The 27,857-nt window shown below is 47.1% G+C and overlaps 1 protein-coding gene across 1 annotated transcript in view; it reads right to left on the minus strand.

Annotated features, from left to right (window-relative positions):
• Window positions 1–25,177, minus strand: part of PTGFRN (prostaglandin F2 receptor inhibitor) — an 85,616-nt gene extending 60,439 nt beyond the window's left edge. The window contains exon 1 of the mRNA XM_082832351.1: window positions 25,060–25,177. Coding sequence (XP_082688477.1) covers window positions 25,060–25,108 — 49 coding nt within the window. The 5' untranslated portion in view covers window positions 25,109–25,177. The remainder of the gene's footprint in view (window positions 1–25,059) is intronic.
• Between the last annotated feature and the right edge of the window lie 2,680 nt (window positions 25,178–27,857).

Consider the following 27,857-nt stretch of genomic DNA (forward strand, 5'->3'; position numbering starts at 1 on the left):
AGTACCAGAAAAAAAATACCAGTTGACGGACCATTGTGTGTTCTTTCCCCAGCAAACAAGAACTATATAGGCGTCTCTCACAACCCAAGTACCTGTGATACTCAACACAAATTAGGGTACCTTAACAGCACATTTTGTGCAGTATATTAAGGCTCTGATGCTAAACCTCTCTCTCATAATCCCAATTACTAAGTGGCCCGGCACCACATCACCATGCCCTGGTGGTGCCCAGACCCTCTTAGATAGGTCTCAGAACCCTGCACTGCTTCCTAATTCCTGTTTTTAAAATTTCTGCCTAAACCTACCAAAACAAAATAAAACAAAGAACACACAAACAACCCTGAATACAATTGTTACTGCTTCATCACCTCTTTTACCCGTATTCCAACTTCCAAGTCCTGTTTTCCCCAACATATATAAAATTCACGTGTCCTTTTGTACCTTAGCTTCAAGGAAGTCTAGTACGAAATATGATGGTGAAATATGGAAACCATTCACAATCTAAATTTCTAATAATTATCTCTCTCCTCTACCTCTACACCTTCCTGTGCCTTCTCTGTCACCCTTGTACTTTTGATTTCTTTACCCTTAGTTTAAGGTTTATTGCATGTATGTGTGTATTTCACTGTAAATTGCCTCAAATATGTTTTTTGGGAGGAGGGGAGATAAGTGAGGTATAAATTTCAAAAGACTAATATTGGAGATGAGATACTTTCTGCTATGATGGACTAGCTTGTATCAGATCAACTCCCTGCCCCCTGCCCCCACCCCAGAACAACTACAAAAGATGGACAAAACACAAGAAACAGATCATTGAATGCACTGGTGATCAATCCAGGTATCCGGGACTAAGGGGCCAAGATCACAGAAACACCCCAAGGTGGGCCTGACAATATGCACTGCTTTTTCTCTTCAAATATTTGCCAATTTTAAGTTGTGCAGTAAAAGGTAGCAGTTCAGAACTGCCAATGCCTCATGGGGCCAAGAAGACAGCAACTGAAGTTCAGGGCCATTAAGAAAGTCATAGTCTAAAACAAGCAAACAAACACAAAAAGAAAGTCATAGGCTGAGGTGGGGGGAGTTGGTGGGGGAAGATTGGTAAGTGTCCGAGAAGTTAAACAGAAAATAAATATTAAGGGGCTAAGAGGTTAAGCAAATTTTTCGACCATCTCACAGTACTGGGGAAACAAAAATTGGAATTCCGAGTTTACAAAAGACGGTGGACAATAGTAAACACCCCAGACTGAATTACAGCCCTGGAAAGGGCTATGCCTTTGGAGTAAGAGCAAAGCTGAACAAACAACCAGCTCTCAAGAATACTGAAATCTTGTCTCAAAACATCTCAATTCCTCACTGGATTACAGTGAGCTTCTCTTACTGTATTAGCCTGCTAGAAAGAAAAATAAAAAAATAAAACGTAAATCTTCTTGTGAAGAAGATAACATCACACAGAGCCTCTACAATTTTTCAATATTCAATCAAAACCTACCAGACATTCCGTACAACAGCACCAAACGACTGAAAACAAAAGACAACAACCCAGACAATAGAAACAGATGCACAGGGATCCAGATATTGGTGTTATCAGACGTGGACTTTAGAATAACTATGATTAATTTATTAAAGAAATAGACAACAGGATTTCACTTCTTAACTTTATTAAAATAATCAGATTAAAATCCTAGAACTAAAAAAAAAAATCTAAAATTAAGAACTCAATAAATGGGTTTGATATCAGATTAGATGCAACATTAGTCAGTATAAGATATCCAAACTGAAGCACAGGGTGTAAAAAAGATGAAAAATGCAGAAAAGAGTCTAAGAGACACATGAGAGACGATAAAAAGGTCAAACACGTGTAACAGAGTCCCAGGATGAGAAGGAATATGATAGAATTAGAATTAATTTCTGAAGAAATAATGGTGAAGGCATTTCTTAAACCGACAAAAGACATCATGCCACAGATTCAAGAAGTACTATATATCTAAAGCAGCACAAATACAAAGAAAACCACACCTAGGTGCATCATTGTAAAACTGCTAAAGGCACGGAAGGGAGCAAGAATTCAATGATACCTGACTTTCAATAGAAACAATGCTCTTAAGACAATGGAATGACATCTTTTTTTTAAAAAAATATTTATTTTATTTATTTATTTACTTGGTTGTACCGGGTCTTAGTTGCAGCATGTGGGCTCCTCAGTTGAGGCATGCAGGCTCCTTAGTTGTGGCATGCGAACTCTTAGTTGCGGCATGCACGTGGGATCTAGTTCCCCGACCAGGGATCAAACCCGGGCCCCCTGCACTGGGAGCGGGGAGTCTTAACCACTGCACCACCAGGGAAGTCCCTGGAATGACATCTTTAAAGCGATGAAAGAAAGTAACTACCAACAGAGAATTCTACACAGAAAAGATATCGTTAACAAAGGAAGGCAAAATCAATATGCTTTCAATCAACTCTCAATCAGGGAAAGAGAATTAATAAAAAGAAATGCTAACGAAATACCAAAATGATATACTAAAGGGAGTTCTTCAAATCGGAGGAAGATGACCCCAGATGGAATCATGGAAATGTAGCGAGGCATAAAGAGCAACAGAAAGGGTAACTGTGTGGGTACATCTACTGAATGGTGACTATGTAATACAATATTAGTAATGTCTTCTGGAATTTAAAATATATGCATAATTAAAACATATGACAACAACAGCACAAAAAGCAAGGGAAAGAGTGAAATAAATGGAGCCTAAATGTTTTCTAAGGTCTTGCATTTGATAAAAGGACCATCAGTAGACACTAATGAGTCGACAATGTATGTTCTAAGCTCTAGAATAACCATAAAAATGAAAGAGTGGATAACAAACTAATGAGAGGGGGATAATAAAAAATACTTGATTAATCAAAGGATCTGTAATTTCAGCTAAAATCATATAAGCTTTTCTCAAGGATTTACTTTGTAATGTGTTCACTTTGATTCATCATCAAATTTCTCTCCACAACGCTAGGATAGAGTAAGAGGAGGAATAATAACGTACTGCATCTCTCTTATATGCCAGACCACCCCTATCACAGAACCAAGGAAACTGAGACTCAGAGAAGTTAAATAACTTGCTGAAGGTCATAACAGCTATGAAGTGAGGGACTCAACCCAGGTTTATCTGGCCCATGCACTGCACTGTCAAGGCGAAGATGGGCTGGGCTGGTTTTGTCTTCAACTGCATTGTTGATACTACCACATTCTATTGATTTTGTCTTTGCTCTGAGTAGGAAGAAGCAACGGCTTGAAATTCCCTATAAAATACTTCCCATTCTCCACGGGCAATGTGAACCAGATAGGTAACAAAGTAACCAAAATGAGTCACTAAGGGAAGAAATATATATTCTTGGCATGAACTAGAGGAGAGAAATCCCGTTTTTAGAGAAACGGGATTGTTAAAAATAACTTCCAGTTTCTTCAAAAAATTTTTTCTGATAGACTGCCTTCATTATTTTAAGTGATACTAACTCTACGTCTCACACTTTCATGTTCAAAAAAGGTGAAGAGAACTTCATTCTAAAAACATATGGGAAGGACTTTTGGAAGCCCACCTCTCTGACTTTTCAGCGGTGCAGATAATTAACGTGCAAGAGGTAGTTGTTTCCAGATTCCTATTTGCCTACCTCTGAAGTCCTCCAGAAAATAATGAAATGCCTTCAACCTTCTTCCATCATGCAGAATGGATGGAGACAGGTAAGAAAAGTCGGGCAAGTTTTTCAGTGCAATTATTCCTGCAATGTTTATTTCAACAAGCACTATTGGCAACCATGAGGAATCATTAAGAGAGACAAGCTAATGAAGATGAAACTGTATTTATCCACCCTCTTCCAGCCCCTTATGAGATCCATGGGAAATAGATTTTATTTCCTGGGTTATCATCAATAGCGTTCTAAATCAAGGCCTGTGGAGTACAGCAGATCTGCAAAGGATTTTTGCAATTGTTCCTATTATTGCTCTAATTTTATCACCTCACCGAGCTGCCTAGAAGCAAACAATCTGATTTTACAAACGGAGCCATTTGTAAGATAAGTATCGTAAGTTACTGAATCCAGTAGGACAGGCAGAACGGAAATACCGAAACAGAAGAGCTTGTGGTATTTCACTCTGCCTTGTAAAATGACAGAGTGAAATCTAAATCCCCCTTCTCCAGTCCTTACAAGGCCTTTAAGAGAGACCAGGGGCCTATGGATTTCTATACGAAGTTCCCAGTCCACACGTGATTTAGAAGTGAATACACAAGAAGGTTAAACCTGTAAAGTCTCACAGAGCCTTTATTGCAGTATCTGACTTAACGAATGCAAAACCTTTGTCTCTGCTGGACTGCCGCTGAGAGGTCTGGCAGGAAGGGATCATGCCGGCTTTCATCTAGACAGTCCCTAAGTGATGAAAATGCAGCAATGTACACATTAAACAAGTTACAGCCAGCAGAGAATGTGTAATGAAGTCACATATGGCAGTACTTCAAAATCCCATCCAAACGCCAATAAGGTTCTACTAGAGCGGGCCTTAGAATCATTTTTTTAAAAAAGGTTCAGCTAAGACCTCAGAGAGATAAACTAGACAAATGCAGTAGGACTCATTTAACACACAACTACTGAGTAAGAAGCCCTCGTGCTGGATGATATGTGAGAGGGGAAGGTAAATCAGCGTTGGACCTTCTTTTAAGGGACTTACGGTATGTTGAGTCATAAGGGGCACGTGAAAACTCTAACAGGAGGAACGATATAGTAACCAAAAAGAGGTACTAGCAAGTGCTGTGGGGTTCCTCAGAAAGTGAGGGTGCGTCCCTCCAAAGGGATTAGTGAAAAGCTTCATGCAGTGTCAACATTTAAATTGGGCCTTTGAAAAATGGCTGGGGAGTAGGGTTTGGGCAGGGGACACTGCGGAGGAAGATGATCAGAGTTAAAGGGAGGAGCATAAGCAAAGGCCTAGGCGGGGACATGTGGGGAGTGGTGAAGAGTAGGGCGAGCAGAGCAGTGCAGTTAAGAACAGGCTGGAGTGGACACACATACGCGTGGTCGGTCGGGAGCCCTCTATGAGATGATGGGGCCGGGGGTTGGGGGAAAGGTTGGTACAAGAATCAAAAGAAGAGCAAGCGCAGGGAGTCCCTGGTGGCGCAGTGGTTGAGAGTCCGCCTGCCGATGCAGGGGACTTGGGTTCGTGTCCCGGTCCGGGAAGATCCCACATGCCTCGGAGCGGCTGGGCCCGTGAGCCATGGCCGCTGAGCCTGCGCGTCCGGAGCCTGTGCTCTGCAACGGGAGAGGCCACAACAGTAAGAGGCCCACGTACGGGAAAAAAAAGAAAAAAAAGAGCAAGGGCAGGAACGGAAAGGCAGCAGCTCTAAGAGCCACGCTGGAAGAAGAATCCATTGATAGACCCGAGATGAGAGACATGCCAAGGGAAGCTGAGCGCTGCCAAGGAAACACAGAGGAGAAAAGTAGTCAGTGAGATTCAGACAAGTTGAAAGGTCCGCCAGGCATGGAAACCCCCCAGTCCAAAGCTATCTGAGCCCCAGATAAATGTGGAGTCACATGCTTGGAGAGGAGATCTGGTGAAGCTATGGGAGATGTGGAGGTCCATGGGGTCACCGGGGGACAGAGTACAGAGAAGAGGGAAAGGGACAAAATCACAGTGAGCTCCTATTATTTAAGACACAAGCAGAAGAAAAAAGGCAAAAAGGAATAGTAGCCAGTTAAGAAGAAAACCAGAAATGGCTTACGTCCTAGCAGCCAAGGGATGCAAGAATTCTAAGAAGGAAAGGCTGGAGTGATACCTACTGTTTTACTTAAGGACATACCCATCTACTTGCTCCTGGGAGGCTGCGAGCCCCTAAGGCAAGACCTGGTTCCTATACTATCTGCATCCTGCACAATATCTAGAGTAGAATCCTATTAGGCTTCAGTTTGGAAAAAATGAGCAACCATGTCAAACCTGCAGAAAAGTCAAGGCAGACAGGTGCTGTGAAAAGACTTCTGCACTGATGACCACGCAACCACTGGTAACCTCCACAGAAGCGCATTTGCAGTAATGTGCTATGGGACTTGGAGAGTAACAGTCAGGAGAAAGGAATAATCAAGATGTAAGTAAGAGAGCGTACAACCGTGAAAAGACCCCAAAGCAGGCAAGAGGAGATGAAGGGCACAAGTGGGCAGTTTATCCTGGAAAGTCAGCCAGTTGGTCCTCTCAGCACCTTCTAGGCACTGCGGACATTCGGCCAAGAGTCCCTGCTCGAAAGAAGCTTGTGTTCCAGTTAAGGGGAGAGTGGGGAGACAAGCCCAGAGCGCTGATAAATGCTATCAAGATAAAACAGGCCAACGTGCTGGTGACTGGGGATGGGGGAGGGCTGCTTTTAGCCAGTGTGGTCAGGAAAGGCCCCTCTGAGCAGGTCACCTATGAGTTCAGACCAGAATGAGAAGGAGGCAGGGGTAGAACTCTGGGGTAAGACTGCTCCAGGCAGAGAGACCCGCAAACATAAAAGCACTAAGATGGAGCAAGCCTGGTGTTCAAGGGATAGCAGAAGAGACCAGTGTGACTGGATTATAATGAACGAGGGGGCAGAGGCCTTGGACTCTGGTTGAAATAGGAAGCACATAAAACCAGGGAATGATAGAGCCTGCTTTATTGTAGAAAGCCCACTGGTTGCTGTGTGAAAGACGGATTACTGTGGGACCAATTTGGAAGCAAGGACACCAGAATGGAAGAAGTTACGGCAGACCAAGCAAAAGATGATGGACGTTTGGCCTCAGCTTGTAGTGGTGGTGATTCTCAGGAGTGGTCAGATCCAGGATATATTTTGGATATAAAATGAAAAGACACACTGCCATTTTGAATGTGGAAAGTGAGGAACACAGGAACTGGTATGATACAGGCTCTGGCTTGAGCACCTGGGTGCATAGTGAAGCCACTAATTGAGAGCGGAACGTAACTGACAGGAAGGAATTTGTATCAGGCAAGGCTAGAGTTTTCTTCCAGCCCTTTGAAGTCTGAGATGCCTGCTGGACATGTGAGTGGGGGTACAGTGGAGTAGGCAGTAAATTTATGTGTCTGGCGCTCAGGGGGGAGGTCCAAGCAGAGACATTCACTGGGGAGTCATCAGCACATAAATGGTATTCAAAGCCACAAGTGGCATGGGATCACATACGGACAGAGTGTATACATACAAAGGAAAAAAGAGCCAAAGGTGGAGCCCTTACCTTTTTCAGAATTTAGGAGAAAAGGATGGGTAAAAATATAGCAAGGTTTTGAGGCAAAAAGCTTGAGGAACCTTAGGTTGGTCTCCAGTGTCTCAGTGAAGTAGCAGAGAGGGGTTTAGATCCTGGAGATTGTGGACAAGGTTTAGAATAAGAATTAGAAGGAATATAGTGGAAAACCATCACAAAACTAACACAACGTTCACTGAGGCAGTAAAGACACCCTAACTGGTAGGAAACTCAGGTGGGCAGGTTGTAGGATTTTCCCCAGCAAGATGATAAAGCTCAGACTTAGAGACTACGGTTGGTGTGGGTTACTCAACTACAATATGAGGACTGGCAAGGAAATGTGGCAGAGGGTCCTTAACAAGCTCACTGCTGGCATGCTGACCACCAGGATGAGAGCCCAGGAAGTGAAAGCGGCTTCGGAAAAAAGGTCAGGGGGATCACAGTGAGGATGAAGAATAGGTTCAACACATACGAGGGAATCTGAAAGGAGGAAGGCAAAGCACTTGTGGTCACACACGGAAATATCAGAGTTGACAATCAAAAGGTGATAAAAAATTTTTAAAATTTTAAAAAATTTTTTAAAAATTAAAAAAATTAAAAAGTTAAAAAAAGTAAATAAAAATAAAAAATTAAATATTAAAAAAAATTTTTAAGTAAAAAAATAAAAAATATAAATAAATAAATATTAAAAAATAATAATTTAAAAAAATAAAAAATTTTTTTAAAAAGGTGAAAGAATTCAGAGTGATGACATGGTCCAGGTGTGGCCATTAAATCTCACGAAGTGTGTTATTTTCTCAGGAGCTAAGATGACCATAGAAGGCACTTCCTGAGTCCTTGCTGACCTGAGCTGGCTGCAGAAACACAAGGAAGGGACAATATGACTAACAGACCATGGGGGTGAAGAAGGGAGGTACAGAGATCTAAACCTTGTTCTCACTTAACATTTACACGACAGTTTCTGGCTCTGGTCTGCAGTCATTCATATCTGCAAATCTTCTTTTAGCCTTCGTACCAGGAGAGGAGGGAGAGTAAGCATCTGTTTCCCCAGGTCAAACAGGACCTTGGTGATAGAAGGCTTCGCGCTCCATGGGAACTGACAGGCTCTTCAGTCAATGCAACTTTCCTTAGCTTTTGCTGCTGAGATAACCATGCCCTCTGGCACTACAGACAGGAAAGGCAAGGAAGACAGGAGATGCAACTGAGGAACACAGCTGCAAGTCACTTCTTAAAGACTGGATCATTAACTAAGTGAACTTCTTACCACTGAAGCACTAGATCACCTAACCAGGATGTCGCTCCAGTTCCATGGCCTTTGAGAGATCCCAGGAGCCCAGTCATGCCAAATCCTTAATTCCACATTATGAAATCGTGCAGGTTTGTATTGAGTCAACATGGCCAAGTTGGAACTACACTCCCTGGAAACCTTCTCCCTGTGCAGTTCTGGGTTAGAGTTGGACAAAAGAGACGTAAGTGTGTGTGAGATTTGGGAGGTGGAAAGGAAGCCACAGCCATTATGCTCTGGTGGTCGTCAGGGTTCAAGGCAGCAAGAGACAGATGCACAGGTGTTGGTGGGCTCCAGTGTGTTCTAGCTCTTCTTTCTGCTCTGGGTTTCTTCCCAAATGCTATCTTTACTGACCAACTCAGCTCCAAGACCACCAGATGCTTGATTGCAAACTCATAGGTGGTAGCTATAAATAGGCAACTACCCTTACACAGACTCTTATGCCAGGCCCCCCCTCCCAGTCCCGTGTGCCCCACTCGCAGTCCCACTCTGCCTGGCGTCTCGATTCCTCTGCCAGAAACAGCCTGTCCACCCCCACCAGTGCTTCAGAGGGACGACTAGTGGCTTTTCCTTGATCCCTTTTCAGACCTTCATTTCCCCAGCTCCTCCCAAAATTGTGTAGTCTAATTCCTCTACTAAATGGCTTATTCCATAATATTCGCAGTGGCGCTGCTCCTCTGACGGAACACTGATACATAAGCCAAGTACGGAGCAGAGAGCTTCGCCCTCGAGGACTCCGTAACTGACAAAACCCACCTTACATTTACAGCATGGCTTTAGCGTTTTCAAATCCTGTTCACATGATTTAATACTCAACCTTGAGAGGATTAAATAAGGAAACTGAGGTTCCGAGAAGTCAGGTGACCAAAGAACAACACAAAGACGCAAAAGCCACTTCGTGCCAATCTGTACCGGTGGGTAACCAAAATAACTCAACAGAACACGAAATGATTCAAATAATTCTCTGTCCAAGGATCAGAGACAGAAAAAGCGGAGGCAAGATCTAGCCACAAGGATTATTTTAGAGTGTTCTATAAAATTAACAGCTGCTAGAGGCCCCAGCGCTGCCTAGCACCCCTCACTACTCAGCCATTTTCAATCCTCCCCATGTTTGAACAGGCCAGCAGAGTCTGCCAAGTTCTGTGTGAACACCTGGTCCTTCTTTCAGTCTAGGTTAAGGAGAATGGGAGTTTCACATGAGTTTAAACTTGCATCTGGGCATGAACACACCTGAGCTGTTAGTAAAATTCTCCCCGACTCCTTCCCTTGAGGAACTTTGTCCTCTTTCCCCCAATTATACTGTTTTCTATGCCCATTTTCTGCTCTTCCTTTGCCTTGTCCATCCTTTCTCCCCAACAAGGCCTTAAGCCTGCCCTTGATGTTTACAGACACACTGCCAGATGCCATGGGTGGTACAGAGGTCTATGCCAGCTTCCCCAGTGAGGCCCAGTGAGGAGTACAGTTTGGTAGTTTGACTTGAACAAAAAAAGACTCTGAGTTCACATGCCCTTTAAGGAACAGACCCTTGACTCCATTGATCCAATATTTCATTCCTTCACTCAGCAGCTCTTTACAGCACACATACTGGGTGCAGAACCACATCATCAGGTGAGTCGATGAGCCGACACCTAGCCAGGTGTCAAAGTTAAGGACGATGGAACAGTGTCGCAGCCTCATAGAAAAGTGGGGGGAGGGATAAATTAGGAGTCTGCGATTAGCAGATACAAACTACTACATATAAAACAGATAAACAACCGAGTCCTACTATACAGCACAGGGAACTATAGTCAATATCTTGTAATAACTTATAATAAAGAATGTGAAAAAGTTATATATGTATAACTGAATCACTTTTCTGTACACCAGAAACTAACGCAACACTGTAAATTAACTATACTCCAATAGAAAGTGGTGCATCATGGTGGTGCAGTGGTTGAGGGTCCGCCTGCCGATGCAGGGGACACGGGTTCGTGCCCTGGTCCGGGAAGATCCCACATGCCGCAGAGCGGCTGGGCCCGTGAGCCATGGCCGCTGACCCTGTGCGTCCGGAGCCTGTGCTCCGCAACAGGAGAGGCCACAACAGTGAGAGGCCCGCGTACCGCAAAAAAAAAAAAAAAGAAAAGAAAAGCTGGGAGGAGATGAGTCCTCCAACAATGAGAATCTTTTAAAATATTAAGTTAATAAATGACATGAGGGACTTAGGGAAGGAAGAACCAGAAAAAATAGACATTCACTCAGGACATCAGGCTTAAACTCCTTCAGGTGACATTCTAGGCTCTTCACAATCTTACGACTCTCTCTCCAGCCTCAACCCTTTCCCTCTGAAGCCCCTACGACTTAACCCTCCATTCCAGCCACCAAAAAGTTTTCTTCACACGCAAGCTTTTGTAAACAGGTGTGTTTACTCACGCTCTTCCCTCTGCCTGAAACAAATAACCCGTGCTTTCTCTACCAGACAAAGCCTACTGACGGCTCAGACTTAATGAAGGCCATCTTGTGGAAACCTTTCCTGATCCGCCCCCAGCCCCAAGCAGAGTTCAGAATGTGCCTACCGAGGGTCGACTCGGCATGGACACCGTGACCATCCCAGGCTCATTTGCTTGTCCGCCACCCTCGCGGGACTGCGAGCTCCACGGCGGGGCAGAGGGCTCGCTGCTCATCACCACGCTCCTAACCCAGCAACGTGCTTGCGGATGCAATGGCTGGGATCACTCCTATCTCAATGAACTTCTGCAAACTGGAATTTTAGAGCCAGAACTAATCTTTGGACCATCATCTAAGTGGGTTAACAGGAGTTACTTAAATCTCATTTGTATCAGAAACTGCCCCTCATTGATGAATTTTCAAAAAAGCTCTTCGATAAGCTCATCACAGAAAGTGAAAAGCATACGGTTTGAGCAACCCTAACGCACAGCATCATCAACCAAGAGACCAGTTCTCAGCACCCCAGGAAGTGATATCATCTCGATATTCCAAACCCCACATTTTGCCACATCCGTTTTATTATCACCCTTTGGGGCTAGAGAAGCCAACAACTTGGGTGTTTTGGATCCTTACAAAAGTTTCCCAATCCAGACACAGCACTAAAGCCTAAAGAAAATGCATATACAGGTAGAGAGGACACAAGTAGTGATACAAACAGGTATGGAGAATTGTGTCAGCTGTCCCACCTTTTCTGCAAGAGCACCTCTGTCTAAACTAGCCCAGAATGCTCTCCCTTTTCATTAAAGTTTCAGCATTTTTTTTTTCTAACAATCCTTAGACACTTCTGGGTTTTTCTGGGTTTTTTGGGTTTTTTGTCTGTGCTGCGCAGTCTGCAGTATCTTAGTGCCCCGACCAGGGATCGCACCTGTGCCCCCTGCAGTGGAAGCTGGACCGCCAGGGGATTCCCCTTAGACACTTCTTCGAGGCCACCTCTTTTCCTGGGTATATGTCATGCCTCCACATAGAGACTGGCAGCTACAGGAGTCAGGTCTGTGACTATGTCCTCATATGCCCGGAGCTCGAGACTAAAGCCTGGCACAGGGTAGTCAATAAGGAGTAGTTACGACCCAGGCCAACAGTGAGACAAGGCACATGCTGCAGGCAGCAGCCCCCTGCCCCTTCCCGCAGACGTGGCCAGAGCTGGCCACTTATAAGAAGAGCGATGGCAAGAACCCAGCCACCAGGCACGTGAAGCCTGCACTGGAACCGAAGAAGTACGCTTCCCCATGCTGTGAGCCACTGACACGAAGCCCAGGAAGGAGCAGATGCCAGTCGGGGATGAGAGAGGCTGTGACGACCCCACAAAGGGAGGAAGGGGTGGAGGGGGTAGAGAGAGAACAGTGAGAAGCATGAGTCGTTTGTCTTCCACACGAGCTACCAAGGAGAAAATGGAGAAAATCACATGAGGAAGAATGAGGACTTTCTCATCCCTGCCTTTTCACGTGTGGACTCCATTTCTCCTCCCCTACCCCATCCCACCAACCTGTCTTAGAAATGAAGGCACCTGCAATCACTTCGGAACTACTACGGTGGTAACAGAAAAAGATAGTACGCACACAAACGAAAGATAGTGAGGACACACAGATAACCTCTGTCCCCTTTATGACTTAAGGCCCACAGTACAGACTTTATATATGTATTTTATACATGCGTTGTATATGTCATATACATGTACACATGAGATATATAGGTGTTTTCTAAACACATCATTTAATCATTCAATAACTCAAAGTCCTAAGACACTCGGGTAAACAAAAGCAGACCTGGCCCTGCTTTCATGGTGATTACAGTCTGGGGTGAGACAGACGCTCGACCTAGTAAACAGAGCATTATAAATCGATGGCCATGCTCTGAAAGAATGGGTCCAGCGAGAGCCCAGGACAAAGGAATGGACACAGCTGTGTGCTCACCTTACAGGCAGCCTCCCCCCGGGTCAGAATGCGTGCTCACCTCTCCCGGGAAGTGAGGCTTGAACTGGGCTCCAAAGAGTCAAACAAATAGAAGTAACTCCAAGACAATCTATAAACACGAGAGGGGCAACGTGTACGCAGATGACATAGTTGTTTCTAAGGGCACAGAGTGACGGATGCTTGGGAAGACTTCAAGCGGAGTCATCGAAACTTAATTATGGGCTTCTTTACCCTGAGGTCCAAATGGTGTCAATGAACGCACTGGAGAGAACACAGAGCTTGCTTTACCACTGCCATTTCCGTAGGACCAAACATACCTTGCTGTGGGATAACTCCTGTTAGGCCTGTACAGGGGGGTACCACCGGGCAGTATATACCACCTTGCTGCCTCTGTGACACCCCCGAGCTGTGGTAACAGAAGCACTGTCCCCAGTTACTTACAAGCTGGGTTCAACACTAAGCTTTCTGGGACTCATATTGATGTTCGGAAAAAACTTGTTTGCAGAATAAACTGTTATTAAAGTGGGACTCTGATGAACAGACCACATGATTGCATAAACCTTGTTTCCACAGAAGAAATTCCCCATCCTTCCTCTAAAACTTATGCGTCTCTTATTTGGTGACAGTCTTTTGAAGAGATGCTCTGATAAACTACCTAAGGGGAACATCAGCAATGGTTTTGTGAGCCATTTTCCTCTTAAGAAACCACCAAAAATAGGATTATGGCCTGACTTATCACCTTAATTTAGCAGGCCAGCTTCCTGCGGGCCCCAGCGGACCTCGCCAGCCTCACGCGTGTGGGTTCTTAGCTTCTCTGTGGGTGCCGGCAATGATGCTGACAACTTTCAGGGTGATTCTGATCCCGTTCTTCCAACCTCCCTGACCCGGAGTTTGATACCCACACTCCATGGGGTCTCTCTTACTGTTCCAGCTTACGTCAGCGAATCCCCAAATGGAACACCATCCCGCGCATGCTGATTTACGCCCGCCTCTGAAAAACGGTGCCGGTCATTTTCCTACCTGAAACGCTTTTCCTACTCTTGGCTCAAACCGCCTTCCAGACCCACGTGCTCCACGGAACCTTACGATAAAGCAGCTCCCGGCCTGTTTCATCCCTATGACTCTGACAGCTCCATACGCACAGCTATCCCATAATGCATCCACTCAGATGTTTAAAAAGGCACCAACAACCCATCCTGCTGTTCAGTTGTAACTGTTTCGGTTTCCATTTTGGACTCCATTTCCTGATGCCTTTGTCCTCTTTCACAGTGTCAGAAACATGGTAAAGGGTCTCTAAATGCTGCTGAAGTACTAAAAAAATAAGGCCACAAGGAAAAGCAGGAACGTCATATATCAATAGCTGGGCACAGTGTATTTATTCGCAACTGTGTTCACTTCGACCAGCGTGACCGAGTGCCTGACACGGTACTATGGTCTTAACTTGGAACATACTGTATGGATTTCCCAATCAAAGATGATGGACTATAATGCGTTCTAATAAATAAGAAAATATATGGATGTGCCAGCCTTCAGAAATGGAAAACATGAACAGCTGCGCCAAAAGGGGTTTGGGTTTGCTTTTTTTAAACTCCTCACTGCAGCATAAGCCGATAGCAGCACACTGGACAGACACCAGATCAGCTAACATTCTGTTCTAAGGACATCCTAGAGGGGCAGTGCAGTTATAAAGCACTATCCACCCCTTGGCCCCCAGAACAGCGTATGACAGCAAGCCACCTCAAATGCAGTGGAGAATTCGCTCCCAGAGTGTTCTCGATGAGCGCCCAAAAGACCCATGTCCAAGACATGGGTCAAAACCAGCATCCACACGTGCACCTCAAAGTAGCCAGAGGGCTGGGCAGCAGCCGGCATGCAGTAAGGACTGAGCTCATAACACACAACCAACAGCATGGAGGTGTTCCAGAATGTTTCCTTTTCACTGTGAATGTATCCAACATCACTTGCGCCCTCCCCTTTCGGGCTAAGAGAATGAAAAGGAAGGAAGTCCCCAAATGCTAGAACACATCGCTTAGCCGATTAAGGCTCCTGATGGGCAACGTTGGAATTTCAACTCTCCTACTCTACAGGAAGGTGGAAACTCCAAAGTGGTGTCAACGTTTGGACCCAGCTAACGGTGTCCGTGTCTCTTCTCGCTGTGGTTTGGGGTGTCAGGAAAAGGAGAACCGTGGTGCATAACTGTCTACTGGTTCGACGTGAGAGCTGAATGGGGAAGAAAACACAAGTCACATTGCTGAGGGCTGAAACTGGATTACTCAACCGCAACTTACTTGTGGCTGATATCCTCAACGAAACTTACTTAAAAAAAAGAAAAAATCAGTAATAAGGAACAATCTGCCATCTAGAAACGCTTTATTGGTTTTACTGTTTTTGTGATTTTTCCCAGAGGTCCATCAAAAAATGCAGTTAGTGGTGGGGATACCTCGGTAACCTAGAGCACTGTGAGGAAGGATGCCAGTTTCACCACACGGGATGGGCTAGGAGGAGGAAGCAGTTGCTGCTGCAGTGACAGAACAGCAAACAGCTCCCAGAGCCCTCAGAGACACCAAAGCCCCGTTGCAGAGAGGTGCCAGGCAGATGAGATAAAAGGCGCAGGCTGCACACAGGAGTGCTGGGCAAGATGGGCGAGGAGCCAGGGCTGGACCAAGCGGCCCATCTGGACCACAGCAGGGATCAGCATGAACTCAAAGAATTCTGGAGATGGAAGGGGGCCTTGGGATCAGCTAGCCCAGCCCCTTACCTTACAGAGGCTAAGAGCTATTCATCAACTTGTTCAAGGTCACAAAACTAGTGAGTGGAAGATCAAGGGTCAGAATCCCAGCCTCCTGTTTTAAAAGACAAGGACACAAATGTTATCACATCTTAACTAACTGCATCAATCCCTTTCTATGTTTTCCAACATGTATTTGAATATCTGTACTAAGACAGACAGCAGTCTAGTGTATTGTGGTTATGAGCCCAGACTCTGCAACCAGGCCATCTGGGCTTGAACCCAAGCAGCTGGACCACTTGTGTGACTTTGAACAAGTTACTTCACCTCTCTATGACTCAGTTTTCTCTTCTATCAAATGGAGGTCCTAACAGTACCTACCTCATGGGGTTATGAAGCCTACTAAATGAGTTAATATATAGAAAATGCAGGGCCTGGCACAAAATAAGTGTTATATAAAAGATAGGAAGGAATTTTTTTTTAATTTATTAATTTATTTATTTTTGGCTGCGTTGGGTCTTCGTCTTTGGGTCTTCATTGCTGTGTGCAGGCTTTCTCTAGCTGCAGCAAGTGGGGTCTACCCTTCATTGCGGTGCCCGGGCTTCTCATTGCCGTGGCTTCTCTTGTTGCGAAGCACAGGCTCTAGGTGCGAGGGCTTCAGCAGTTGTGGCACACGGGCTGAGTAGTTGTGGCTCGCGGGCTCTAGAGCTCAGGCTCAGTAGCTGTGGCGCACGGGCTTAGCTGCTCTGCGGCATGTGGGATCTTCCCAGACCAGGGATCAAATCCGTGTCCCCTGCATTGGCAGGCGGGTTCTTAACCACTGTGCCACCAGAAAGTCCCAGGAAGGAATTTCTTAAGGAGGAAATAATCCTCATGTTGGCTCCTCCCCAGCCTACCTGCTCCCAACTCCATTCATCCTAGTCACAGGTTAAGACCTTTTCCCTACAACACCTGGGACTAATGCTTTTAAAACGTCACTGCTTAGTCTCCTAATCCCTTCGGCCAGACCCAGTCAGATGTTAAATTGGCCAAAATGACATGAGAGGTGAAAACTTTGGCTACTACTCACCTAGCCTACTACCCCTTGGATAGGCACTTCCAAGACCCTGGACTCAGAAGTTACCTCTTTTGACCCTCACCTCCTACCTTTCTGGCCCACCCACTCCCTTGTGCCTCTGAATCTGCTTTTTTACCCTCATCCTGTCCTCCAGGCCCTCAAACCTTCTGCGACTCACCAGGCCTTCCAGCCTCTCAGCTGCCTGTCCCACCTGGACTCCTTGGCCAACTGTCTCCATGATGCTGTCAGAGCTTTCTACAGATTCCCGCACCCCTCCTCTCACGGCAAGATCACACCATGTCCCTGCCTTGTTCCCCGGATGCTGAACCTGGTGGAAGAAAGTCATGAAACCAGGCTGAGTACCTCCACTACAGACCTAAGCTAGCCCCACCCTTCATGGCTAACTGACCGCCTACCACATTCCCACAGAGCCCAGCCCGTCCCACTCTCCTCTAGTTCTGACGCTCTGAACATGGCCTTTGCCTCAAAATTCACCAAGGAAGCCCAGGCCACCACATAACCCATGTGTGAAGCACTCTACCAGACAAGCGTTTCTCAAAATTTAGCACTCAAATCCCCTGGGGATATGGTTAAACCACAGACTCTGATTCAGCAGACTGGACTGGGCCCTGAGATTCTTCCCAGGTGCTGCCGACGATGTTAGTCCCCAGACCCCACTCTGAGTAGGAAAGTTGGAGGGATTTACATACGTGAAGTTGAATGTGCGCATTTTCCTAGACACATTATTTTTAATCTTCATGACAAACCTGCAAGAGAGGTAACAGTCCCTTTTTACGTGTGCAGAAAATGAGGTTCCGAGAGGTTAAGAAACCTGTCCAGTTTCACGGTGCTGAAGGGTAGGACTCAGATGGAGGGCTGATTCCCAAGCCTGAGCCCTATTTTTTCTCTCCATATGTGATTTTGAAGAGCAGAAACAGTTTAGAAACACACAGGTCATGGTTTATTTGTAATATAAACTACTGAAATCTTAGCTGATGAAGATGGGAGGAAGATGGGTTATAAAACTGCCCCGGAGTCCCCGTGCTGGAGATTCCAACTGACAGCTGAAGGCCTCAATGCAGCTGTCAGAGAGAAGGTTAATTCCACCAATCAACGTGGACGAGGACACCCGGAGGAACATGGGGGAAACTTTCAAAAATGTATACAGAGAATGAAAGGGAACATATAGATGACCTCCAGCTGATATGTCCGGGGATTCTGTGGCCACTCGCAGGGCTAAAAACGCGGACAGCACTGCAGAAACCATGTGTCCTACAGCACACAGCTCCTGCCCTATCCCCCTCCACCTCTCCCTTCCATCCTCTCCACAGCCTCCAAATCCAAGGCTTCTCTTTCTCTCTCTGGTTTTCGTGCAGCATTTGACTATTCCCTCTTTAACAAATCTACTTACATCCATCTCTGCTTGGCTTCTGATAGAGTGATCTCCTGGTTCTTCTGCCATCCCTGTGACTACTCCTTCTAGAACTCTCCCATTTCCTGTCCCCCAACTACAGGCATTCCCATGAACTTGCTCTTGACCCTCGCCTCCATCATCCAGGTGGTGCTGCACCTTCCGGGGATACCATCCACCACACATCTAGTGCATCCTGTCCCACCGTTGGAGGGCAGATCTGAGTTGGCTCTGTACGCCGCAGAATCCCCAGAACTCAGAACAATGCTTGGCCTAGAGCTGCAGGCACTCTCGCAATATTTGCTGAATAAATAGATGAGCTACTCGCCACGTCACTGAGCTTCTCATCTTCCATCTTCAAATTGCCCATCCTAAGGCCAGGCTGGGGTTCAGGGGCTGTGGTTCCCCAAGTAAGAGACAGAACTGTCGACTTCCAGCCCATCACAGCACACATAGGAAATGGGACTAGCTGTATGGCTCTCAGGGTAGACAGGGCTTCAGGTTTCAAGGCTGCTCTGACCTGTGGGCTCCAGGGTCTGAGGGTGTCAGTTGTCACAGTCAGTGCTTTTGAGATCTTGGAATATTTTCCTCCACACCAACTGTAGTCTTTGTGAAGCAACAGAATGAGACCCAGTAATTAACTCTGACACCCTACAACCCACCTGAACCCCATGTGGGTCCCTTACCATGGCTCACAAGCTGGGAGGTTCTAGCCCAGTCCAGCCCTAAGTAAGAACAAGGAAGTAACAAGATTATTAGTACGTTCTCGTTCTTGGCTTTTAAGGTCTGAGAAGTGACCCATCTGTCTGCATTACTGCCTCTATTTCAGTAGCATTCCAAGGTAGCACCCATCCTGAAATGTGCCTTGAGCCCTTACGCTCAATTCTGTTCTCCACGGTTCTAAGCCAAATTTATCCTAGACAGTGCGACAGTGGCCAAACGCTGTTTCCCCATTCCCCTGAAATACCCTGAGGGATGCAAATGCTTTCACATTCAGCACTTATAAAGGTGCAAAGCAGGATGCAATTAAGGTCCCCAAACATCATACTTAAACTTGAATCGGGCTGCTTAGTGACTGCATAATCCTGCACAAACACATAGGGAGTGTTGTGGAGAAATCAGCCTTTGAAGAACACAAATGTGCCCACAGCGCCAGCATCTCTAGTCTCCTGGAAATAGCATTGCTGGTCCACGACAGTGTTAACTACTGGGTCTAATTCTGTTGCTTCGCAAAGACTACAGTTGGTGTGGAGGAAAATATTCCAAGATCTCAAAAGCACTGACTGTGCCAACAGCAGTGCTTTGCCTTTTCCAGAAGATAAACTACAGAGAATTTTTGCCGGTTCAAGTTATTTTCCCAAAGCGAAGGGTCAAAGGGCCTTGCTACCCTGCCTTTAAGAAACCAAGGCAATTAAACAGAATAGCTATGAACTGCCCTGACAGCTCCCCCCAACTTCATTCGATAAAGTGAGACGCAGACACGCTGACAGACAAGCACACACCTTATTTAACTGCCAGACACTGCACTAGTATGGAAATGTACGTTCAACCTATGGGGTAGAAATCAGCTCAGCGGCTCGGCACAGAAACAAAATAGACATATAAATGCCGCCTAGCACGACTACCTTGTAAGGAATGATCACTGACAACTAGAGTTCCTATTCAGCAGGCTAATAAGAATAATTACAGCCGGGGCAGGCATTAATCAGCTTGGCAGATACAGGAATTCTGTTAACAAGGCTAAAATGAGAGCGGAGCACTCTCTGAAGTCCACAGCACTTCAAAGACGGTTGCGCTGGATGGATTGACTGGGGTTCCTCCTGCCAGCCTTTCTCCTCCAGCGCTTTCTGGAGGAAGCTGCAATTTGGTCCCTTTCCTCAGAGCAGGGGTGGTGACGCCTTAGGGGTTGCAGAGCTGTCACATCTATGAGGTGCATCCTGGCACTGCCCCTCCCTTCCGGAATCGTGCCTGGGCTGCACTCGCCCCAGACCTTCCTCTTTTTAACCGCATTTTTGCTTTCAAACCAGTATTATACTTTTTCGTCTAAACTCATCTTGAGTGATACACAAAATAAGACGATGGTGAACATCGGTCAATCTCTCCTTCGTTGAGACCAAATTTGGGTCCTGTGATCAAATTCTGGCTCAGCCATGGAGTAGCTGTATGATTCTGGACAAGTTATTTAACTTTTCTGGGTGTCGGTTTCCTCATCTGTAATATGGAGAAAATAGCAGTACCTTTCTCAAAATGTTGCCGTGAGAATTCAATAAGAAAATGTCCGTAAGAGCCTGACGCTGGGTATGCACACTATAAATAGCAGCTATTATTACTCTGTGGCTGTTAGGTGCAGAGCCCTGTGTAGAGGCTATGAGAAAAGACCAAACAAAACATTCAGTATACGGACACATGTACCTTATATATGAGTGGCTATGCCTGGGCAGTGGGAGGGTGGGCACATTCATCCTTTTACCTTATATCCTTTATAAGTGACACCGAGACTGCAAGCTGTCCCCCAAATCTGTTCTTCTCTTCTTCTACAGTAGCCAGCGCACGGCTCCCACATTCCTCTGCATTTCCCGGCTTCCCTTGCAGTTAGTGTGGCCTGGACTAAATCCTCTGCCATGGAATGTGTGCAGAAGTGATGGGGGCCACTGCCGGGCTTAGCCCAGGAAGACTACATGCTCTTTCCCCTTTACAGGGCTGGAAGGGCGATGGTGACAACCCAAGTGATCTTAGAAACTAGGGGCTGGGGCTTCCCTGGTGGCGCAGTGGTTGAGAATCTGCCTGCCAATGCAGGGGACACGGGTTTGAGCCCTGGTCTGGGAAGATCCCACATGCCACGGAGCAACTGGGCCCGTGAGCCACAACTGGAGAAAGCCCTCGCACAGAAACAAAGACCCAACACAGCCATACATACATACATACATACATACATACATACATAAATAAATAAATAAATTTAAGGGGAAAAAAAAAAAGAAACTAGGGGCTGAAGACAGCAGAACTGCCCATCAGCCTGGGAGCCAGAATGCCTGTGTGCAACAGTGATCAGACCCAACCATTTCATCCGAAACATCCCCAAGAAGAGTTAGGAAAGACACTTCCATTGTTTGAACCACTGTTCTTTGATTCCATTTGTTAGAGCAATTTAGCCTACCCAATACAATAATACATTACCCTTCTATGTTATTTGGACTTTAAAACATAGATGTAATGTTTTTGTTGTTTAAAAACTACTTCGATGGATTTGCAAGTATTTTTTTTAAAAGACACACATTAAGAGAGTATCTTAGTGACTTCCCTGGTGGTCCAGTGGTTAAGACTCCACGCTCCCAATGCAGGGGGCCTGGGTTCGATCCCTGGTCAGGGAACTAGATCCCACATGCCACAACTAAAGATCCTGCATGCTGCAACAAAGATCCCACATGCCGCAACTAAGACCCGGCACAGCCAAATAAATAAATAAATTTTTATTAAAAAAAAGAGAGAGAGAGTACCTTCATCCCCCTCCACAATCTTCATACCTTCCTCTCTAATTCATGCTCCACGCTAGGACTGGCCTCCTCAAACACATCACCACATTGTATCAATCTCACACTGCAAATTTTCAATGGCAACCCATGACCCACAGAAAAACGATATACACGTGCATTCATTCAGTCAGCCAATATTTATGAAACACCTACTCTGTGCCAGACACTCGATTAGTAAGAGGAATACTATAGTGAACAATACCAACCTGGTCCCTGCCCCATGGGATATAATCAGGGTGAGGATTTAGACCAGGAACAGATAATCATATACAGTGAGATAAAGAAGTGCCCTGATGGGAGAAGCACAGGCTGTGTGGCAGCACCCACAGGCCAACAAGCCCACCCACATAGTGAAGACTTCAGCACTGCAAGAACAGCCTTCAGAATCCATCCCAGACCCACTTTTCCAGTTTGCCCTCCTAGTATCCCTCCTCCCACCTTCACTTACATGGAACTTACATGCCCTTTTTGAATGAACCAGGCACTTTCATCCACACTGGATGCCTTTCCCCAGCGCCTGGAAGGCTCTTCCATCCTTTCTTTCAAAATACTAATTATCCTCAAGGCTCAGCTCAAATGTCATCTCTTCAGCAAAGTCAACCCTGACCCCAAGCCAAAATTAATCCTGCTGTTCCTTGCTTCCTACCAGCGCTTGGTTGTATGTCAGGTATTTCATTCTGGCTTGTAGTTGCCTGCTCTATTAACTGTCTGCCCACCCCCACTGACCACTCAGTGAGACACTGTGTCTTGATCATTTGTCTGGGACACTCTTACGGACACACTAGGCATTCAAGAAATGCTGTATTAAATGGATGGACAAGACGAGTCAGACATGGGCAATGGAAGTGAAAACCTGCTTTATGAAGCTGAGTGGGTTCTGTTGTGATTGTGATAGGTACACTCATTTAGGGAAGCTTTATGGAGGAAGTAGTTTTAGGGGGAAAAGGAAATACACAGGTAAGAGGAGAGAAGCAGGAGAGGCGTTCCCAGGTCATGGGAAATGGAAAGGCCAGAAGATTCACATACATTCTATGTAAAGGACAGCAAACAGGTTCCTTAGAATGAAGCATCTGAATCAGACAGAAGACTAGAGGGGAGAGAATACAAGGGGCAGAACATCCTCAGAAGGAAATCGTAAGGGACTAATGAGCCAAGGTGGGACCTCCAGAAACGATCCTTCGGGAAAACGATGAACTTAGAAGGGAGGCTGGAGGAAAAAGTCAAACAGGTACAGATGTCAGATCTGTGTGGGGAGCTGTCAGAACCCGAGCTAGGACAGCAACTTTAGATACAGGAAGGACAGGGAAGACGCTAGAGTCTGCACTATGGGAAAAGGAACAGAGTTGGGCGACAGTGTGAACGTAGAGGTCAAAGAGAGTGACAGCAAGATTATGCCCAGGTTGCAATACAAGAGCAAAGATGATCTAGCATATCAACATACTGGGTTTCAGGAATCAGTACAGTGCTAGAGTAGCAGTACCAGAGGGAGGGCCTCCCGGAGGTCACACGGAAGCCACACCAAGGGAGATTCGGTACAGCAAGCTATCAGGTGAACATGAAGTTCAGGGACTGTTAGGGGACAAGGCATTGGCTGGTGACACCACACACACTGCCTGTGTGTAGCTGACATGAGATGTCCAGCCAGGGCAGGATGTACTGGAATACCTCCGAGACTTCCCCAAGCTGTACTTTCCCCACTTCTATTTTTGCTTTTGCTGGTCTCTCTTTGCCCCCTCTCCCTTTTATCTCCCTCACCATAGTTACTCACGGACATTCTTTTCAAATTTCTACCTGGCCTCGCCCTCTTAACTAGTACAGGGGCTGTGAATTGCACAACTTTGGGGAGGGCCATTCACACAGAGGACGAAGTGAACAGCAGCTCCTAGAGTTGTGCACTCAGTGCACGATCTGTGCAACCAGCAGCCGTGGCCCTGCTTGACCCAGACACATCAGCCAATTATGTAACGGGTGTGGACTACCACCAGCAGTGTGCAACCAACGGAAAACTTACAAGGGTCCCAGAGTGAAAGGAAGAGAATAAAAGCACTAGGACCACAGAAGAGATGCTACAAAATTAGGTGAAAGATCTGGAAGCTTTCTGCACCTGGTTGTAGGTAAAGCAATGTGGCTGGGTGAGCTCTTTTAGGGACGGAGTTCCAGAAAACCCCTCAGACATGAAGGAAAAAAACACAGTAGCAGCTAGAAAGCCTGCCCCCCCCCCCCACCAGCAGCAGGAGTCATGGGAGTTGGGACAGTGTGGAGCCTGGTGCCAGCTGGACGGGAGTGGTTGTGGAAGGTCTCCACTGGGACCCTCTGACCGTAAGTGCAGAGTAGTCATTTACCCTGGGTGCAGCTGGGACAGACACCACACACCATGTGCTTTATAAAAGATTCAGCTCTGCCTTCTCTAGCGGTGTGGAAGAGAACCCCTGGTCAGGTCACAGAATTCCTTCTGTTCTGGTTGACACTGACCAAAGGGCTTCAGGAATAGCAAAGCTTTTAAGAGTCAGCCTTCCTGATCCATGGTGGGCACTTAATCAGCAGATTATTTCTGTGGCTGATAACTACTTGGTTATATTAATATAACCGTATTATACGATGTGAAGATGGTGTCTGTGTGTATGGGTGAATGGAAGATGGAGAGGGGAAAAAAAAAATCACACCAAAGATTCCTTGGGTTGGGGGAGGGCGCTGGGCCAAATAATCTAGAGGCACCAAGGTTGAGAGAGGGTGGAAAACAGGGGACAGTAAGGGAGAAAAAGTAACAGGTAGGAAAAGTTGAAGAAGCCAAGGTTCCCAGGTCTTTGTGTGCAAATATGCAGCGAGGCAGCTTCAGAGGAGCTGAAGGAGAAGACTGAGGCAGAAGAGCTAGCCACAACTAACATGACACAGGGACCCGCGCACCGATTTTTACTGTAGCGCTCGGGGCCACCCGGTGACCTTCGCAGAAGGAAGTTGGCGGATCCTCTCGCTTCCCTCGAAAGGCAGCCCGGCGCGGGGGAGTGTGTGTGGAGTGCGGTTCGGCCGGTCTCGGCCATGGCGGGGCAGATCAAAGCCGCGGATTTCCGCTCCCGAGCCGGGGACGCGGGCCGGGACCGCAGGCACCTTCCGGGCCGGGAGTTCAAGGTGAGCCGGCCGCGGGCGGCTAACAGGTAGGGAGGGCCCGGGGAAGCCGGCCTGGGGCCACTCCCCCCCGCACATGTGCGGGCGAGGCTCGGCCTGGAGCACGGCGACTCGCACCCCGCGCGATTCGCGCCCGCTCCCCGCCGGGCCCCGCCGCCCGCGGATCCCGGCCCGCTCTCCCGGGAGTGGCCCCGGCACCGTCGGCGCCCCAGGCCGCGCGCAGCAGCCGCGCCCCACCGGTCCCCCCGCGCCTGGCCGAGCCCCCCGCGCCCCGCCGGGCCCCGCGCGCACTCACCCAGCGACAGGAGCGCCAGCAGCAGAGGCCTCGGCGCCAGGCGCCCCATGCTCGCCGGGCGGGAGCGACTCTCCCCCTCCTCCTCCTTTCCCGCCGCCTCTCCTCCTCCTCCTCCTCCAGCTCCGGCTGCTCCAGAGTCAGCGCTCCTCCGCCTGGGCCGCGCGCCTGCTCCGCTCTCCTCGCAAGCCGAGAAATCCCAGCGCTGGGGCCGACGTGCGCCCCTCGCTCCGCTCCCGCCCGCCCGCCTCCGCCCTCCTCCGCCCTCCTCCTCCAGCCGGCCGGGCACCGGGAGCCGGGCGCCAGGGCCGCCCCGCCGAGCCGAGCGTGTAGCCCCGACCGCTTCCCGAAAGCAGGAGGGAGGAACCGCAGCGCTCGCCCGCCCGCGCCTCCCATCCGGCGCTTTGCCAGCAACAAACACAAACTTTCCCAAGCCCCTCCCCGCTCCAGGTAACAGAGGCAGGGCCGGGGCCACCCGCTTAAAGGGGAGGAGACGTCGAAGCCCACCCAGCTCCCCCCTCGGGGCCCCCGCCCCGCGGCAAACTTTCCTCCGACCTTTAAAAGTTGGCCTTAGAAAGACTCATCTGGAAATCCCATCGCTTGAGCTCCATTCCGAGCCACCCCGCGTTCCACCACTCTGGAGTCACCCACGCGGGGCTCCAATTCCCTCAGCTAACTCCCCGCACCTTCACCCACTTGTCCTGAACTAAGCACCCCACCAACCAGCCGCTTGGACCTGGCTAAATATTATTCAGATATGACTGAAAGAGATGTAAGGACTTTCTTTGTTTTTAAATATTTCTTTATTTATTTTAGTTATTTATTTGGTTGCACCAGGTCTTAGTTGCAGCAGGCAGGCTTCTTAGTTGAGGCATGCATGTGGGATCTAGTTCCCTCACCAGGGACTGAACCTGGGTCCCCTGCATCGGGAGTGCGGAGTCTTAACCCCTGAGCCACCAGGGAAGTCCTGAGAGGAAAGGACTTTAAAGGCTGCGGATTCTCGCCTCCAAAGTGCAGAGGCCTTATTGTTTGGTGCCTTGCCCTGGGATTCACATCGTGTCAAGACCAGAACCCAGATCTCACAGGCTCTGCTCACTGCCCTGAGGCTGGGTGGGCCTGCCTCGCCTCTCCTCACCCACCTCCTTCCTTCTCAGGGGTGCCTATGGCACTGATTAACACTCCCCACAAATAGACCCATGGGGGGAGGGGGGCAGACCCTGGGAACCCGTGTATTAATAGCTACAGTACTTCATATGGAATGTACTCTTTAGACTTTTCATTTATTGCTTTAAGTGGACACAACTGTTTGCCAATAAAGATTCTTTTTTCCCCCCATAATGGGGCTTTGTGCTTTTGATTTGAATACAAAAGGCCCAGTATTGGGGGAAAAAAAATTAGTGTTCATTGTTTAAAACTTCACAAGGATAATTCAAACATACAGGGAGCAGAAAACTGGTGCCCCCACCCCCCAATACCACAGCCTTTCATTAATATATGCAAAACAAATCACAGATGTTAATGGGAAACTGCCCCAATTTGGGAGAGGAACATTGCTTTTACTCTGATAATCATTATTTCCACTAACAAGTGTTTCTTATTTCCACTAACAAAAGTGCCTAAATTTAGCCAGGTATCAACCCTTCTGCAAGAGACTCTTAAAAATTCATACCTGGTGGGACAATAATGTGAATGTACTTAACGCCATTGAACTGTACACTTTAAAAACAGTCAAAATGGTAGATTCTATGTTATATATATTTTAACACAATAAAAAAATTTTATTTTTTATTATTTTATTTTATTTTATTTTTGTTGGGGGGGCTGCATTGGGTCTTCACTGATGCGCGCAGGTGCGCTGGCTTCTCATTGCAGTGGCTTCTTTGGCGGAGCACTGGCTCTAGGCGCACGGGCTTCAGTAGTTGTGGTGTGCAGGCTCAGTAGTTGTGGCTCTCAGGCTCTAGAGTGCAGGCTCAGTAGTTGTGGCACACGGCCTTAGTTGCTGGCATGTGGGATCTTCCCGGACCAGGGATCGAACCCATGTCCCCTGCATCGGCAGGCAGGTTCTTAACTGCTGCAGATTCTTAACTGCTGCGCCACCAGGGAAATCCAAAAAAAATTTTTTTTCAATTCATTTTTGTCACCAAGCCTTTTTTCATGCCATTTACCCACCCTACAATTCCTTTCCATTTCCCATCCCATAGAATTTTTCAGGCAAATTTTTCAATTTAATTCAATCAACCTTAAATGCAAGCCTAATATTAGGCCTTGGGGGATGCTGGAACTACAGACAAGAGTAAGGCCTGGCTTCTCCAGGAGCTCAAATCTTTCCCTTTCTTAACTATGCACAGTGCTTAATGTCTGAAGCACACATTCTGGCACTTGGTCACCATTGGTTTAGCACATGCTATGGACCGAATGTCTGTGGACCCCCCAAATTCATATATTGAAGCCCTAATCCCCAATGGTGTTTGGAAGTGGGGACTTTGGAGAGTAATTAGGTCCTGAGGATGGAGCCCTCATGCATGGGATTAGTGCCCTTATAAGAAGAGACATGAGAGATTATATCTATGCTACGTGATGATATAGCAAGAGGGCATCTGTCTGCAAACTAGGAAGAGATTCCCTCACCAGGTACTAAATGGACCAGCACCTTGATCTTGGCCTTCACAGCCTCCAGAACTGTGAGACATAAATGTCTGTTGTTTTAAGCCACCCAGTTTATGATATTTGTTATATCAGCCCAAGCTAACAACATACACATTGCTCCCATCTCTGTCTAATAATGGAAGGGCCGAAGAGAC

Source organism: Leucopleurus acutus, assembly GCF_964270905.1.
Source record: "Leucopleurus acutus genome assembly, chromosome: 2".
Lineage (NCBI taxonomy): Eukaryota > Metazoa > Chordata > Mammalia > Artiodactyla > Delphinidae > Leucopleurus > Leucopleurus acutus.